Here is an 18,958-nt window from a genome sequence, read left to right as displayed (position 1 = left end):
GAAACTCAGGAGAGAGAGCCAGTAGACTCATATTTTTGGGTAAATTTTAGTAACTGGCTAGTAAGTGGATTGACTGGATGCCAGCAAAAAAAAATTTCAGAGAACCCAAAAGAAAATCAATCACAAAATTGAGAAAAAACTAGGAAGAATTCAGCAGCTGTTCAGCAAAAGGCAGTGCAAGTTCCAGCTTTGGTGCAAGACATGACTTCTAGTAACTTAGAGGAAAAAATAAGTCAATTGTAGTCAGAGCTGATTACAATAAACGAAACGCTGATAGAGTACAAAAACTCATATAAAAGGTTGGAAAAAATGGAAGTCGCTTTACACAGATATTCAGATGAGCTGATAAAACTGCAAAAATCAGAGGTCAAAATGAAAGAAAGGCTGGTTGAATATGAAACTGCACAAGAAGAGATTCTGCAAAAAATAATAGAATTAGAGGTCCGAGCATGTAAAGAAAACCTGAGATTTTCAGCTGTACCAGAGAAACTGGAAGCAACAGACTGTATTAATTTTATGAAAGCACAAGTAAGCAACTGGACTGGCATTCCACAACAGGAGCTGTTAATTGAAAGAGCACATTGTGTGTGTGTTCCAAACCTGGCCATGAGAAAGCAACCTAGACCTTTAACAGTAAAGATGCAATCCTACCAGCAGAAGGAGTTGATTCTGATAAAACTATAGCAGAACGACAAAATACTACAAGTGGGACATAGCAGAGTGTTTGTGGAAAATGATTACTCACTGTACACGAGGAAGAAGATGAGTAAATGTATTTCACTAATCAGGGCATGTGGAGAAGCAGGTATGATAATTAAACTGCTGGAACCAGTTATCTTCAGAATATTATTTCCTAGAGGGACAAAATTATTTTTAATGCAGAACATGCTAAGGAGGAAATACAAAAGTTTGTCCAACAAAGTGAACCAAGAAATAGAGGGAGATTCTGCTTCTTGTTCTTCTGGTAATAAAGACCACAGACAGACTGTGCCAGTCAAACCTTTTCTAATGTTTCAGCAGAAAAAATTTGAGACAGAAAAAAGCACAAGATTTAACTAGAAGAACCGAGAGTACGTTGAAAATGAAACAGACTGGATTTGTGAGATGGAGATAAACAGGAATAAAACCAGGAACTTGGAAATTGACAAATAAATATGGGATTAGAAATTATTAATTATATTTGTGAAACATGACTTAATAAAACTTGGAAATACTGCACATTTTTGACTTTGTTAAACTTGTAAGAGACTCTTAAAGCATATGCCCTACTTCAAGTCACTAATGTTTGGAGAAACACTTAGGAGAGGGGAAGAGGAGGAAGAGAGTTAACTGTAAGCAAAACAAAACTTTGTTCTTAACTGTAAAATGTTTATAGTGCATGATATAAACTGTAAAGGGAATATTAAAGTAAACAAGTCCCCTGGTTTATTTTTTCATTCTTTTCTCTTTCTAATTGTTCAGTTTTAAATAATGTAGATACTGCAGTGTAAAAAAAAGAAGAAAAGTCTGGTAAAAAAAGTATGATACAAGAAAGACTGATGTGTTCTTGCATAGGGGAATGACTGCATTAAGGACCTTGCCTTGATCTAATAAGATTTAACAGAAAGCAAATAAATACAAAAAAACAGTAAATATAAAAAGTTTTCCTCTAGCAAATAAATAAATGGTTCTAAAAGCAACTCTGTATCTGGTTCTCATGTCTCCATGAAGACTATCTGATAAAGAGCATTAAAAACAGAAAACATCTTTCTTTTAATGGCTAGGAGATAATGTTTTCTGAAAAAGTTTAAATGTTTTCCCATTCTGGGAGGAGAATGCAGATAAGACAAAACCAGATAGCACTTAATAGAAGCATGGGCTGCACCATGCATTTTAGCATGAATGACCATCCTTTTAGGTTAACCCAAGTGTGGCTGTCAGTTTGGGACAGTTTTTGCTCTTAGGAGGGTAACACTTCAATATTTAAAGATGTACATAGTTTTGTGTGTTAATATTAAGTTAATAGGCTTTAGGGGTGTATTGAGGGTGCATTTGTTTTTTGTTTGAGGGTTTTCAATAAAACAAAATTTTATAAGATGTGATATATGCTTAAATGGATATGACAAACAACTGTATAAAAGATCAACCTGACAAACATTAGTTTGTGTATATAACATAAAACCTGGAGCTAGATACTTAACAAAAAAAGTTGTTAAAAATAAAATGTGGGAATAATAATAACTTTTTCACATAATGATACTTTCTATATATATATATATATATATATATATATATATATATATATATATATAAAGAAAGAGTACTGAACTGTACTAAAAACAGAGTGCAAATAGCTATGCTACAGGAGACACATTTGGAAAGAACCAAACATCTGAATTTGATAGAAAGGTTTTCAGGATGGTTATTCATTGAAATACTTGGGACAAAGGAAAAGAGGAGTGCTTATATTAATTGGAAGAGGAGCTCCAACAGTGATAGTAGAGGATAAAAAAGATAATAATGGTAGATTTGTAGTATTACAGGGCTACTGAGAAGGGAGAAGGATTACACTGGCATGTATTTATATTCCACCTAAAACTGCTATAGTTGACCTTAAGAAAATTATGGGGGAAATAATTAGTTTTCAGCAGGGGATATTACTTATAGGTGGGGACTGGAATTTGATTTGTGTAGTGAAGATATGTCTGGGGGCCCAGAAGGGAAAATATAATAAAGGAAGGTCGATTTGTGAAGAAATTTATGACAATATTTGACATGAAAGATGTGAATTCAATAGTAGGAGTTTGGAGTGAATTTACAGGGCGGCCACAGTGGTTCAACAGTTAGCATTGTCACCTCACAGCAAGAGGTTCTCCTGTTCGATCCTCGGCTGGGTGCCTTCTGTGCGGAGTCTGCATGTCCTCCCTGTGGTCGCATGGGTTCCTCCAGGTGCTCCGGTTTCCTCCCACATCCCAAAGACATGCTGTAGGTGGACTGGACACTCTAAATTGGCCCTAGGCGTGAGTGCGTGTATGTGTGTGCCTTCTGTGGAAGGTTGGGCGCCGGGCTGGCAACTCATTACCATAAAACTCTACTGCCAATCCGGAGCAGGCAAGTGATTCACTGTGGTGAACCCTAAGCGGGAAAAGCCGAAAGAAGAGGTTTGGAGTGAATTTACATAATATTCTCCAAGATAAAAAAATGGGCTAGGCTAGACAGGACTTACATTTCACAGGAAAATGTGCATTTAATTCAAAGTTCTGATATGTATCCAATAATTATTTCAGATCACATGCCAACAATAACTAAAATAAAAATGCAGGTTAATGAAATAAAAATGAGACACTGGTGCTTTCCATCTATCTGTTGAAAACATTGGAATTTAAGGAATGGGTACTGCAAATTATTTGGGAGTTATTAGGGAAGGTAGAAATTTCTTCTGAAAATATAGCTAGGAAGTGGGATAAAATTAATGTTGAGTTTAAAAATAGGGTGGAAATAAAAGAAAGAGAGATATGGTTAAGAAGTAACAAGAATTATTTAGAGGGACTGACAAATGTTAAAGTGTTACAAAATAGGGGGAATCTCACAGAACAAGGAGAGGAGTGGTTGCAGAATGCTAAGGAAAAAATAAAGGATTAACTCAATAATATGCATGAGTTTAGAAATATTGCTATTAAGCCACAGTTTTTTTTAATAATAAAGCCAGAGCACAAAATACTTTTAGCCCAATGACTCAGGCAACAGAAAGTAGAAAGGGTCATCGCCAAGCTAACGGAGCCTGTAATAAGGAAGATAACAGGAGATCCTGTAAAGGTACTAGAAATATTTCAAGAGGTTTTATGAAAGTCTGTATAAAGCAGAGAAATATGGAACTCAAGAAAAGGTACAAATGGAAATGTTTATGGAAGAATTAAATATGCCAAGGTTAGAGGGAGATGAGGCTCAATTACTAACACTTAGGATAGGAGATGAGATAAAAATGATGTATAACCAATCCACAGGAAAGTCCCCAGGAATAGATGGTATTCCTGTGGAAGTTTGGAAGCTAGGAGGGAAAAAGACTGATAAAGGCCTGGAAGGTTTTCTTTAATAGTATTTTAAGAGAAGTAAAAGCACCAATATTCTGGAAGAAAGCAGTGGTGGCTGTAATGCCTAAAGAGGGTAAAGACCCATCAGATCCAGCTTTATACAGGCCCATTAAACCATGATTATAAAGTGTTTAGGTCTGTAATGGCTAAAAGAATGGCAAAAGCGATGTCAAAATTGATAGATCTGTGATCTGTATCGATATGATTTTGTGAAGGGGAGGCAAACATTTGACAACATTAAAAGAACACTGATGATCCAGATGGAAGCAGAATGTAAGCAATACCACTGTTGGTAGGTCTTGATACAGAGAAAGCATTTGATGGAGTAAACTGAGTTTGAGCAAAGCAATGGAAACATTTCCTGATAAAATTATAAGGTTGATTAGGAGGATATATGATGGATTGGAGGTGAAAATTAAAGTGGATGGGTTCCTCTGTCATCATTTCTACTTGAGCAGAGGAAGCAGACAGGAGTATTCTCTTTCCCCTTTGTTATTTGCTTTATATTTGGAACCACTGCAAAGAAAATAAGGGACTGAGAAATTCAAGGATATAATTGGTATGGTAGTCAAGAAAAGCTGGCTTTATTTGCAGATGATATTATTTTATACATGATAAAAACAGAAAAGTACATTTCAGTGTTGTGGAACATTCTGAGACCGTTTCAAATTGTTTTGGGATACAAAATTAATAGAGCTAAAACAATATCAATAACTGTAAATTATGTACCCACACACAAATTGGTCCAGAAAGATCCATATTTATTGGGACATGATAAAATGAAGTACTTAAGAGTATGGATTAAAAATGTGTCAGCTGAGGATATGTGGGAAGAGACTAAGCAAAAGATAATACAAAATCAGAAATTGGAGGCTCTGTTATATTGATATGGATAGCAAGACACAAGCAGTTAAAATGTTTTTAGTCCCCTTAGTTTTACACACAGGTCAGGCATATTTTTATCAACCAGAGGAGAAGTTGTGAATAACAATTAAAGAGCTGAAGAATTTTATCTGAGGGGGGGGGGCAAGAGTCAAGTGGGATAAGCTGATTCTTCCAACAGAACAAGGCAGTCTGGAATTACCCAATTTGAAGGAGTATTTCAGAGCTACACAGTTAAGGCTTCTAATACATAGCACAAACAGAAACCTATAATTCAAAGTGGAAAGGGATGATGATGATGAAATGGGGGTAAGCTCAAGAAACATGGAGAGACTGGGATTTGGATGCAGATCCTTAAGGAGAATAACAAAAATCATACAGACTATTATATTCATAAAGATGCAGAAAGTATTCTAAACTAATCCAGGATGGGAATTTAGAAAGTAGATTCTGCTAATATGGATGACTTCAATCAGGGATGCAGACAATAGGCAAGAAGGGGCTGGAATGTATTGGAGAAAACTGGCAAAAGGACCAAAGTATTGGGAGCAAATAATTAAAGATGTAAAGTAAATAGAATGGGAAGAAGCCTTTATTTGGACTGCAGGCTACAGATTGCCTTCCCTATCAAGGATTAATATCAGAGTATAGGCAAAGAGAAAGAAATAGGGGGATCCTAAGTGAAAACAGCACTGGTAGAGTTTTTAGTAGAATCTAGGAAAAAAGCTGCTGTCAAAAATAGTAATTAGTAGAGCATATAAAATATTGCATGATAACTATAAAAATCAATCAGAATAGGTTAGAAAGGACTGGAAAGAGACTGGATAAGCAATTCACAAAAAAAAATGCAATGGGAGGACATATGTATGTCTCCCAAATATGCAACAAAGTCTAGAAGATTTAGGATCTTTGCTTGGATATATTTAGATAGGTATTTTTATACCACAAGTAGACTCCAAAGAATTTTTCCTCAGATAGCAAATGTTGGAGGTATGATGGGGAAGAAAGAGGCAATTGGGAACATATTTTCTGGGTGTGTAATGAGTTAGCAGACTTTACAAATTCCCTGCAGACTACTCTATCAGAAATACTGAGTAAGCAAATTGGCATGTATAAGACAATGATTTTTATGAGGTATGATACAGAATCGGGATTGCCTAGACATAGTAAGGCCTTGCTGACTCTAATTATGGTTGCTGCCAAAAAAGCAGCTACTAGGAAATGGAAATCAAAGTCTAAACCAACTGCACTAGAAGCAGTGAATATATTAACAGAGATAAAACAACTGGAAATAGGATCTTTAGAAAAGGGTAGGAGCAAATTACATAGAAAAAAAATGGAAATTTTGGGAACAATACATGCAGCCGAGTAATGAGGGTTAATAGAAGGTAGGATGTGAATGAGCTGTGTAATGTTTGACTGACAGTGACTGAATGGATTATAAGTGATATATAATGTTTGCAACTAAAATTATGTCAATCTGGTTTGCTTTTATTTATATGAATGTAGATTGCCTATGTCAAAAGCGATAATTAAAAAATATATATATGTTTCTTGTTTAAAAAAAGGAATTTGGGGTAAATCCCAAAATAATGGGAGAAAAAGGCCCAAAATTAGGGACAATTTTGAATGTTACATTGATTAGCTTAAAAGTTAAGAGAACTACAGATTTTGTGACAATGTGCATTTTTCTGAATAATAAGAAGCAAGAAAAACTCTAACGACTGACATTACTGACTGACTGTAATTCTAAAAGATTAACCAAAAAATTAAACATTTTAGGAAAAATAGGATAAAAGTCTGAGACAAAATGAGGGATACATGGTACAAATCATTCTGAGAAATAAAAAAAAAATAGTTTGAAACCAGTCTTCACTGATATGATTAAGTTTTACCTGTAATATGACAAGTACAAATATATGCAATTGATGATTTCCAGTGCTGTGAAATACTGGCAAATCATAGGTTAATTAATATATGCTAGCTTGTTTAGCAGTATCTGACTGCTAGATTAAGATGTTATTCTCAGCAGTGGAAAGATATGATGATTATGAAATGATGCTGGGGGGGGGGGTCAAGAAATAAGGAGATAGTGAGATTTTGGATGCAGATCCTTGAGGAGAATAATAGCAACCATACAGAATATCATATTCATAAAGTTGCAGAAAGTATTCTAAGAACTAAGCCAACATGAGAATGAAGAAAGGGGATTTTGGCAATAGGGATGACTGCAAGTAGATGTACAGAGAATAGGTAAAAGGGCGCTGGGATTTACTGTAGAAAACTGGCAAAGGAACCAAGGTATTGGGAGCAAATAACTACAGAAGGAAAGGTAACAGAGTGGTATGAAGGCCAAGAAAAAGTTTGGACTGCAAGTTACAGACTGCCTTCCCTACCAGAAACTGATATCAGAGCACAGGCAAAGAGAAAGGGATAGAGTTGTCGTAAGTGAAAGGCCTTCTCTAGTAGAGTTTTTAGTTAAATCTAGAACATAATCTAATGTTAAAAAGGGGATAATTAGTAGACCATACAAATATTGTATGATGACTAAAAGAATCAATTAATGGAGGTTAGAAAAGATTGAGAAGAGAGACTGGAAAAGAATTCACAAAGGAACATTGCAAGGACATATGTATGGCTCCCAAGTATGCAACGTAAGTCCAGAAGGTTTATGATTTTTGCCTGGAAGTGTTTGCATCAGTATTCTTATATCCCAAGCAGACTTCAAGGAATTTTTCCTCAGGTAGATAGCAAATGTTGCAGGTATAACAGGGAAGAAAGAGTTAAATGGGAACATGTTTTTTTGGAGTGTAATGAGTGAGAAAATCTCCCACAGAGTACTCTGTCAGAAATATTGGGGGAGCAAATGCCTGTAACTAAGGAAATTAGTTTTGAGCTGGGACAGAGGATCTTAATTGCTTAGAGATAGTAAAGCATTATTAAGTTTAACTTTGTTGGCTGCCAAAAAGGCAATTATTAGAAAAATGGAAATCAAAAACTAAACCAACTGTATTTGAATTATTGGCTATTGTAAAAGAGATAAAGTAACCAGATGTGAATCTGCCAGCCTAACTAGCTAGAATTTCATAAATAATCCTATGTCATTTGTAAATATTAATATGATCCATAGGCTTGTCTTACAAATGTAAGAAAACTATGTTATGTGTGTGTTAAACTGTATGTTATGTGCTGAGCACCCTGCTGGAAAAGAGCAGAAATGTATATGGACTATATGCCTGTGCAAATGTATATTTTCATAGTAGAAATTGGGACATACAGAGTTAACTTGCAACCTCTGAGAAAATAAGTAAAGAGTTTTACGATTGTGTTTACCACAGCTACAAGACAAAATGTCTGCAGCTAGAGTTTCTTTCTATTGTCTTAAGACAGAAATAATTACTAGGTTTAAAATGTAAAAGTGTTAGTTTTATAACTTCCAGTTTCAGGCAAGCTTCTAAGAGATAAGTGTCAGCTTCTAAGACAGGAATATTCTTCATAGAGACATGTTAAATTCTGTTGGTACCTGTTATGCCTAGGAACTAGAGGCAAGTGTCAAATAGCGATGTCATCTAGCTAACCCAGCAGTAATGTGTATTATAAATTTAAGAACTATCTCAGAGAAGTCTGGGCATTTTGTATCTTGGAATTGAACACATCCATCTTCAGCACTTCTCATCTATATTTGCCTGGATCTGTAAGTAAGACTTAGATCATAGTATCTCTCTTAGAGATAGATAGGAATATAGCAAGATTAGTTCATATGTTTTCTGTATTTATGTGAGAGTGTCCTGCAATGTTGTTTTAAAATATGTCCTGTGACTCTGAACTGTGTCACTATGTTGAGTTATTGAGTACTAACTTGTGCTTTAATTATTTATTATTAAATATATTTAAACTTTTTAATTGTGGCTGGTTTGTGTAGAGATATTTAAGCTCTTAGTGTACTTGCATATGTATTTGTTGATGCTATACAGGCCACTCTTAAATAACCTTGTTGTTGGTCACACATTTGGATAATAGTAACATTACACAGTAGAATTGGTCACCCTTTGTAAGGGCCTTATAGTAGCTGATAAGTAAGAGTGGTTGGTGGCAGCTGGTACTACTGTATAGTCTGAGCAGAAGGGGGCATAACTAGTGAATCTGTGCCAGCCTTCCCCAGGAGCGTTTGTGTGTTTGTATATAAATCATATCTCAAAGTGGGTGTGTGTGTGAACTACTTGGGCAGGGAGACGAAGCACTGGTTGGACAGAGAGGGTACTTGAGGTTTTGGCTTCACCACTCGGCTGAGATCTTAACCCAATACCTGTGCCAGTGGGGAGTCTTATTGGGGATCTGGAGAGAGAGGGAGAAACCAGCCCCAGACTGACTGTGATCTCTGTGTGCTCTTAAAGGAAATTGTACTTTACTGTGTGTGCACTTGTCATCCTCCCAATGTGCACGTCCATCACTGGTGTTGGTGGTGAGGATTGAGGCTCCTTGATTGCTGGGCCAGTGCAGGGGCGTCACACCAGAAGTGAAATCTTTAGAAACAGGAAAGATCAAACTACATAGAAATAAATGGAATTTGTGGGAACAATACATGCAGAATAATGTTCAGGAGGAGTGAGGTTTAAGGAAAGGCAGGAACTGGGCAATTTATGTAATGCTGGACTGAATGACAGTTGTAAAGAAAGAAATCATAGATGTAATGTATAATGTATGTAAATGAAAGAAAAGTTTAGTATGGTTTGTTTTCTTTTCTATTAAAGCATGTGTGCTTATGTCTTAAGTGATCATTTAATAAAAGTAATGTCTTTCGCCTTTTCCCGGTTAGGGGTCGCCACAGTGGAACTCCGGTCCACTAATGATTGGCAGTGGATTTTTTTACAGTGCCGAGTTGCCAGCCCGATGCCCAACCTTCAAAGAAGGCACACCCATTCAAGCACGGACTTACCTGCATGTCTTTAACGTCACTCGACCACTGGGAGGATATGCAGACTCCACACAGAAGGCAATCCAGCCAAGAATCGAACGGGAGAACCTCTTGCTGTGAGGTGACAATGCTAACTGCTGCACCACCGCAGACATAAAGATGTTTAAAAAGAGATGTTATGCATAGCTAACATGGCACCTGCTGCTAGATGCTGCTTGCTTCTCTGGGGTGGCCATTTCACTGAACAAAAATAAAGTCAATGTGTCTATTCAACTGTTTTTAGCAACAAACAAACAAATAAATAATGAACAGAAACCAGTTTAAAAAAGCAGTTTGCTTGGTGCACACTTCTTGCAGCTAATACTTACTCGAGTTTGCCATTTAGCGTCCACCACCAAGCAATACATTACTGGCATTACCACCCAATCCACTATCCCCATTGCTCCAGTCAGAAGGCTGCCCTCTGTTTATGGTGGTATCTGAGGCTCATATCATACCTAAAATGTAAGGATGAGTGCGCATTTGTTTTTAGCAAGCAAAAAGAGGGGCATAGAGCAGCTAGATACTGATAACAGCTCTTCCTGTTAAACCTTTTTAAATACAAATAAATACAGTTAATAACATCAGTGCTTTCTGTTTTTGTATCTCCCCCCACAAGCTGGCAAGCACATATAGATGAATGTTGTTGATTTGGCTGGCAGCATTGATGGAGCCCCTCCTCTAGCACTAGACCCTAGGCAGGTGCCTATGGAGAATTCAGCTAGAGTCTACTATCTGTGTATACCAGAACAATTTGTGTGATCTCCTATGACAATAAATTCATTTATCAGCTTTGCCTCTAAATATGTTGTACTAGTCTTCTGAAGAGACTACATTATTGAAGTCATATAGCAAGCCTAATTTTGTTAACAAACATGGTAAATGAAAAAAAAAAAACACCAGCCATTCAGTTATTCAGATGGCAGCTTCATATTGGGAGAATACAAGGTGCCCACACCCTTTTCTCTCTCTTTGTTCTACCATCTTCAAATGAAGGCTAATAAGTAGAGCAGCAGGGAAATCATAAGACTGGAAGTGAGGGAGTGCCATGCAATGTAAACATTTGCTTTGTGTCAGTCTACATGGTAGGTGGGGGGGGGTGAAAAAATGTCAGCATGGAGGATAACATTAGGTAATGCTAAACTGTACAGAAGCTGTGGAGCAAACCATGAGACAGGAGATAAAGCCACAAACTAACCACAAGATGGAACTAGGCAAGTCAGTGAAAAAGGTTGGGAAAGGAAAGAACACAATGATAACACTAAAATAAAGAAAACAAATTAATTTACCTTTTCCTTTAAGATAGGGCTTATTGGTATGGAACATTCTGTAGACTTTTTCTTTTCATTGCCTTCCAAAACTCTGATTTCCAGTTCAGTAAGCAAGCTCTTTCCTTCCAGCCATGCTTCAACATTTCCAATATTATCCAACTGCTTCCTGAACTGAATTCGTTCTGCAATCCATTCCTGGCAGTCTTTCTGTAATTCTGAAAGTTTTTCTATCTCTCCTGGTTTTGTTGATTCCTGCTGCTCCTCATTCTCCTTATTCTGTTTTACTAGTGTTTCAGCTTTAGGAGTTTGATGGCTTCTTAGTCTTTTGGCTTGCTGGCCTTGTGAACAGCTATATCCCTCACCATCACTTGTCATGGGAGGGGCAATAATTATTCTGCGTCTTGATTGGGGTGGTCCAAAAGATTTCACAGCTGCTTTGTAGAAGAGTGTTGGAAAGAGATCCCGTTGTTTATACTTCTTCAACTGGTCCACTATGGATAATGATGGAAGAACCTCTTGGGTCATGATGAGAACCTTCCAGTAAAGTAAACAAATTACCTGAAATGTATTATATAAAAGCATATTAGTTCAAAATGCCACTATTTACTGTCTGTTAAGCAACAGTTATATTAGAAATGACTGACTAGGCAATAATATACTCCATAAATCTCTCTCCAGCTCATACGGCACCCAAACCTAACTATAAATAAACAGACAAATGAACAAATAAATAAAAAATAAATACATAAGTGGAACCACAAAATATCATGCTTTTAGAACACTATAATTTTACCTAGCATACCTAAGGTATGTATCTCATGAATGGGTTTGTTTGATTCAGCAAAATGGCTTGGATTCAAAAAGGATTACTCCAAAGGGAAGCCTTACCACTGTACCCCAAACTCCTATTCACAGTAAGCCTTTTCCAGTTCTTATACCCTACCACTGATGGTTTTCACTACTGGAGGCCTTGCACAGAGAATGATCTTATGGGCAGAGCTGAATGATAATGCGGCAGTCTGGGACAGTAGATAATGTTAAGTTATGTGCTCTCCCCTTCAGAAATGCCAGATGCTCCCAATTTATGCTGCAGAGAAATGGTTACCCACATAAAATTTCATTGGTAGAGGAAAAAGTAACTGGTGTAAAAAGGTCACCCTTTCACTCCCTTGACAGTGTTTGTGGTGCAAATAAGTTAATCAAAGACATGGAAGTGGGGAGAGTTAGTGTGTGTATGTGTTTGTGTGGCTGTAGGGGCATTAATGAAGTTGCATGAATGTGTGCATGTGTGTAAGAAAGCAGGGACCTTTGCCAAGGCAATATATAGGCCGCTAGGGAGAACACTGTCAAGTCTGACAGCACTAGTGTTGGCTATTGTGCAATTCAGAGACAAGCTCATGAACAATGAGGCAACAGCGGTCTACAAATCACATTTTGTTACTAACGTTTTAATTGAGTGACCTGCGGTAGGCAGTTGTCATGAGAAGTGAGCCTTCTTTTGAACTGCAGGGAATATACATATGGAAAAAAAAAATAAACACATATTTAATAGTAACATATGCTTTACAGCAATAGCATGTTTGGTTTGGAGATCAGAATCATCTGCCATGAAACAAATATTTGTCTAACGTAGATAAAAAGATAGTTATGTACTTAACCATAACAACAAATCTGGAAAAAGGTCCATCCTCCATATCAGCATGATTGATGTCCTCGGTATTACAACTGCTTGACAAACAGAACTTCCACAGTCTGCATGAAACCCTCTCCCTTTTCATCAAGTACCATGAGTGCCTGTATGTCCTGATCTTCCACATGAGCATTTGGGCAGTATAAGAAAATAAAAGCAAGAGAAGAGAAGGAAAAGAAAATTGAGACTACGTTATGGAGACTGGACCATCTTCTTAACAGATCTATTATTATGAGAACTAACTTTTATAACTATTAAGAAGACGGCCAGCCTTCACAACAAAGACAGTTCCATGCTAATTCTCCTAGAAGTACATCAGTGTGGGAACATCCCAAATAATAATGATGGCCTAAAGTGATCCAGCCCTGTGGCAAAGAGGTATAATGCCCTTACTGTGCCACTGATAACCTGTGTTTGACTAGCAGTACCAGTGCTGGAGTGATAAGATGGGGGGGGGTGGAAGTGAGTAGCTGATGCCAGCTCACCCATCCTTGGGAGAGGGAGGCTGGCTATGCTCACTGCTACAACAGCATTAAAAGTTTGTTGAGCCTTGTGCAGTATCCTGCCTGACTGAGAGGTTGCACGAGTGGAAGCATACATGCACCTCCTGTAGACAGAAAGTGAAGCTTGCAAGGCTGCCGCAGGGTGGGAGGGTGCAAGGACACACTCCCTGCTAGCAGTACAATGCTGCACCAGTGGCCTCAATCTCCTCATTGCTCCCAGACATAGGTTGGGTTGAGCCCAGGCAGGTCCAGTGGGGTGGGGGAGGCGAGGCAATAAAAACATGGCCTCAGATGAATACTTAGACCTACGGATAACATTCAGTATATAGTGTCTTGCAAAGGTATTGATGGAAGACCAACTGGCTGCTGCACAGATATCACAGAAAGAAGTGCTACAGAAAAAGGCACAAGAGGTGATTATCACTGTAGTGGAGCAGGTCCTTGCAGGCCTTTCACATTTAGAGTGAAAAGTTATATGAAGCCTGGCAACCAAGCAGAAAGGGTAAGTTTGAAAAACCTTTTGCTCTAACCTGATTATAGGAAAGAAAACAATGAGTTTATATATGAACTTGGTTCTTTCAATTTAAAGTCTGAGTTGCATCTTGAAAATTAGCTGGTGACAGTAACAGCTACTAACAATAGAGTTTTCCAGGTATGGTACTTCAGGTGCAGATAGGAAGTATGTTCAAGAAGGGAAAGAATAAACTCTTCCAACATGAAATACAAGTCCCTTGAGGGAGCTGGGTCCCATATGGGGGACCTGAAAAGGAATGCTTCTTTTAAGAAGGCCTTATAGACCTTAAGGGAAGTCAGGGAAGAAGAATTCAGCCTTGAATGAAAAGTGGAACTACCCACAAGATGATCTTTGATGAAACTTTAACTGAGACCAGAATCAAAGATCCTGGGAATATACTCTAAAACAGAAGGAATAAGCATAAAAGGGATCTATTTTCATGGGAGAAGCCCATATAGAAAACCCTGTCCACTTGTTTTGTAAATCTTCTCAACAGCAGACTTTGGGGAAGAAGAAAGAATTTGTACTACCTTGCTGAAGAAAGGCAAGTTACTGGTTATTAATGGAACCGGAGAAACCAGACTGTAAGCTAAAGTGAAGGGTCATGTGGGTAAGATTTTTTGGAGGGGAGAAGTATAAGTCTGATATTATAGTACAGATCTAGGAAAAGCAAGGGGACCCATGTCTGCCAAGGCTGTAAGGCAGCTAAGAGGAGGACTTTGACTCTAAAGAGTCTGGCTTTTTGTATGAACCTCACCATTAGAAGAAATGGGGAAAGCATAGAGGAGGCCAGAGGATGTCACTTGTTTTCAACTGTATTCTTGGGCTGACTATCAGGGAAAAGTAACTGCTGCACTTGCCATTGATTAAAGAAGCAAAAATGTCACATGGCAGTTTACCTTACAGATGGAACAACTGTGCAATTAACTGATTGAGGGATCATTGATAGGTCAATTAGGAGACCTTGCCTAAGTCTGTCTGCAAGACAGTTGGCTTCCCCTAGAATATGGCTGACAATGAATAAGTGGTGGGACTAGTGACATCAAAAAGCTCAATAAATAGCACACAGAGACATTAAATTTTATAACATCTATTGCAGACTGACTTCTCTAACTTCTGTGTTCCACGTGACATGCTAATAATTGTAACAAGCTCACTGGTATTTAACAGAGCTGTGACTAGTCAATTTGGCATCCAGTGCAGCTCCTTAATCAGGCACTTCCCTCAACTCTAAGTTGAGGACTATAAAAAAGAAAAAAAAACATCCTTTGTGAGTTGAACAAAAAAATCATTTATTTAAGCAAACGTGACTTGCTCCAGCTAAATACCACACACTAAGACCTGAAGTGCTTCATCTTTAACTGCAAATGGAGTGTTGGCATTTATTTCAGAACAGCAGTACTGCACTACCATCATATCAGCATCTCCCAATCATGCCCACTGACACCTTGTGCCAGGGCAGCTGCACCTCTTCACCTCACCATAGCTATGCCTCTGGTATTTAAAGGAATATGCCTACATATTCCACATCCACCTTTTTTTTAAATTACAGATCCATATCTATGAGATGGCATGCATTACATTACACTGACAACTGTAAGTTTAAGATATCATTAAACTAGAATGCATGTGATGAGATATTTGTATCAAAATATGAAACATTAAACAGTGCAATGGAGTAATAAGGAGGCTCAAACCCAAAGTTCCAAGTCGACTGCTTTATTTCAAATTGGCACCATCTGCTGGCCAAGTCTTTAAAAGTAAGACATAAAACATTTAGACATATGTGAAAACGTTAAGTTAAATATCCAAAAAAGATGTGTACAAAAATGTGTTTCTTACACCTATAACTTAGCTGCCCTAAGTTTTAACAGTGGAACTATCGAAATATGATCATTTAATCCAGGATGTCTACTACCGTCTAAGATGACCTGCCAATACAATTCTCTGCATTCAAGGCAAGTTTCCCAAGGACCCCCTCTAATATCCAAGAGAACACTTTCTAAGACAAAAAAGTGAAACTTTGCCTGACTACATGTAACAGAATGCTTAAATAAAGCATTTTTTCATTCCTTGTTCTTAATGTCGTATATATGTTCATAAATGCATCTTTTTAATCTACGCTCTGTTTTCCCTACATAGAATGACTCAGATTGGGAACAGGTAACAAGATACACTATCCTTTCTATGTTACAATTATAATAGTCTGTTCCCACTAACGTCTTATCCCTACTAACTATACATACACTTTCCTTGTTCGAAATATGTTGACACTGCTGACAGGCACCACATTTAAAGGTGCCTTTACGTTTGCTACTTCTAACTTTATTGTCTTCCTTTCTCAATTCCAAAAGAGTCTTAAGGCTCCCACCCTTCCTATAAGTACATTTTAAGGGGACTGATCTAGAGAGTGGAAGATCCGTGATTTCCAAAAATCTTTCCCATTCTGATTTTAAAATGTTATTGAAGCCTATATTATCGCTATTAAACTCAGTAATAAACGCCCCACTACAATCTATATTATTCACTGAACTGGAATCCTGCTCAGGTAATAAATTATTAACTTTACCCAAGACAGGACTGAATCTTCCCTCTGTAAAAGCGCTCACTTCATCTCAAATACTCTCCACTAATGCAACTGGATAACCCCTTTCCAGAAATAATCGACCAAGGAAATCACATTCCTCTTTCAAATCTAAGTCATTAGAGGTCATCCTGCATGCTCGGATAAAATGTCCCTTCACGATATTCTTTTTTTGGAAATAGAGGTGTGCACTAGTGCAATGAAGGTAGGAGTTGGAGTACCTATTTTTACAAAAAACTTTAGATTTAACACTACCATCCTCCACCTTTTCCAGAGTAACATCTAAAAATTGTAAAGTGTCTTTGGAAATGGTGTGAGTAAATTTTAAAAAACTCAGTGGTGGACTCAATGTAGGTCAGAAATTCCTGTAATATGGCTTCTGTATCAACCCAAAGAATACAAATGTCATCCAGGAATCTCACATAATGTGTCCAACATTGCCTAAAATCTGAATGAAGGATGTATGCTTTCTCACACCATGCTAAAACAATATTAGAGTAAGTGGGGGCACAATTCGCCCCCACTGCAACACCCTTCATTTGGTGGAAAAATTCACCATTAAAAAATATAAAATTATTTTTTAAGACCAAGTCCATTAAAACTAGTATTACATGTAAATCATTGGTAGAAATTTTTCAATCTTCTATTAAAATAGCTTCTAACCAATTCATACCAATGGAGTGGGGAATAACTGAAAAAATATACTTAATGTCTACAGTGACAAAAATAACATTTTCATAATTATAATCAATATCTATACTTCATATGAATTCCCAGGAATCCTTCAAAATTTGATTGCTGGTACCTCAAATTGATTTAAGCTTAACATCTACAAACTTAGCCAGGGGTGCTGTTTTAGACCCCTCAGCTGACACTATAGGCCTGAGGGGTGGGTCACTGGGGTCCTTGTGTACCTTTAGAATTCCAAAGATCGTTGGTATCTTGGGTCTGTTATTACTTAAATAATGGAAAGAGTCTTGATTAATAAGCCCTTCAAGGAGGAGGTCATGAAGTGCTAGGTCTATCTTCTTATAAGCTATATAAATTTCATTTTCCAATACTCTAGTATAAGTATCAGTATCACCTAGTAGGTTAAATATTTTAGCCTCATATATAAGGGTACTCATTATCACCGCTCCCCCCTCCATTGTCGGGCTTCATTATTCGTATATTACGGTCTAATTTAAGTTTGTTCAACAGGTTCCACTCATCTTTAAGTTAAAATTCCTACTTCTCATATTGTGTATATAGAAGTGCCTAAGTTCCTTTTCAACCAAGACCTCAAAGTTCTTACGTTAAGGATGTACAGGGGGGTTAAAGAGACTTTTACACTTTAAATGTTGTCCAGCATTTACCTCTTTGTGATAATGAAACATGACTTCCAGTTTCTTTTTCCTTACAAAGAGTTTTAAGTCCAGAATGTATTTACAAATGTCCGTCCTGATGTGTGGGACAAACGTTAACCCTTTGGACAATAGTTTGAACACCACAGTAGTAGGTTCACGGTCCAAATAATTAAATATATTAAAATTACCATAACTGTATTTAAAACCATCAGTCAAGATGTCATCCTTATTAAAAGAACCATTATATTTAAAATTACAAACCATGTGAGCAGTAGTTAGTACCTCCCTCTGCCCCCTCGTCTCCCTCCCCACTTTGCTCCCGCCCCATAACTCTGATAGTATTGAGGGGCTTGCTGGTTCATAATCCTCTTGGACGTGCGAAGTGGGGGAAATTCTAAAGGGTCATTTAATAAAATATCTGTGTCATTATAAACATCACCTTTGGAATTCTGGTACACATTATTCCTGTCATTTTGTTCATATTCACCCTTGGTGTTAGTACCCCCAAAATTCTTTTTAGGATCAGGGTAGCATGTTTTATTTTTATAATCCAACAATTCTCTCTAATTTCCTAATTTTTCTGTTAATATTCAGCTCACATTTCACTTCAATAGCATCTAGTGCAGCAAAATATTTTTTATTTTCAGTTTCCACAGAAAACATAAGATCTGTAGTAATATTTCTATTTAGTCTTTCAATTTCAGAATGCAGATCACCTAATATAATCTCATTTTGTTTAACAGTCACTCTAGTAATGTCCAAACCACATTTGTTGAATATCTCCAATAGTTCGTTATGACACTCAGAGCCTTTAACAATATTATTAGGGTATTTTGTAACCCTAAGCCCTTTAGGAACAATCTCCCTCTTTAGACATTCACATAAATATTCGTTATCAATCTGTAAGGCTTTGTATTTAGTAAGAAGTTCAGTCAATTTGTTCAGGGAATTTTTGAAAGTATCCCTGTACCCTTCACTCGGCTTCCCATCTTTCCCTATTTCAAAGCTGGAAAACTGTTTATATTCAAGCCATGAGTTAAAATTTTTATATTTGCAGTTACCTTGCCTAAAGCCATTAAAAAAAGTGTTACAGTCACCTGTTTGCATTCCTGTTGTATTGTCTCCTTAGTCAGCAAATGCAGAG

The 18,958-nt window shown here is 37.2% G+C and overlaps 1 protein-coding gene across 2 annotated transcripts in view; it reads right to left on the bottom strand.

The window, feature by feature from the left end:
* The window catches only part of EFCAB12 (EF-hand calcium binding domain 12), a 1,195,865-nt gene that overhangs the window by 959,279 nt on the left and 217,628 nt on the right, over nucleotides 1-18,958 (bottom strand). For both annotated transcript variants that reach the window (XM_044078632.1, XM_044078631.1), the window contains exon 2: nucleotides 11,196-11,735. In XM_044078632.1, the coding sequence (XP_043934567.1) occupies nucleotides 11,196-11,702 (507 nt within the window). In that variant the 5' untranslated portion in view covers nucleotides 11,703-11,735. The remainder of the gene's footprint in view (nucleotides 1-11,195; nucleotides 11,736-18,958) is intronic.

This window comes from Protopterus annectens, chromosome 7.part1, assembly GCF_019279795.1.
Source record: "Protopterus annectens isolate FY-2018-M chromosome 7.part1, PAN1.0, whole genome shotgun sequence".
Lineage (NCBI taxonomy): Eukaryota > Metazoa > Chordata > Ceratodontiformes > Protopteridae > Protopterus > Protopterus annectens.
This window is presented reverse-complemented; position numbering and strand designations above follow the sequence as displayed.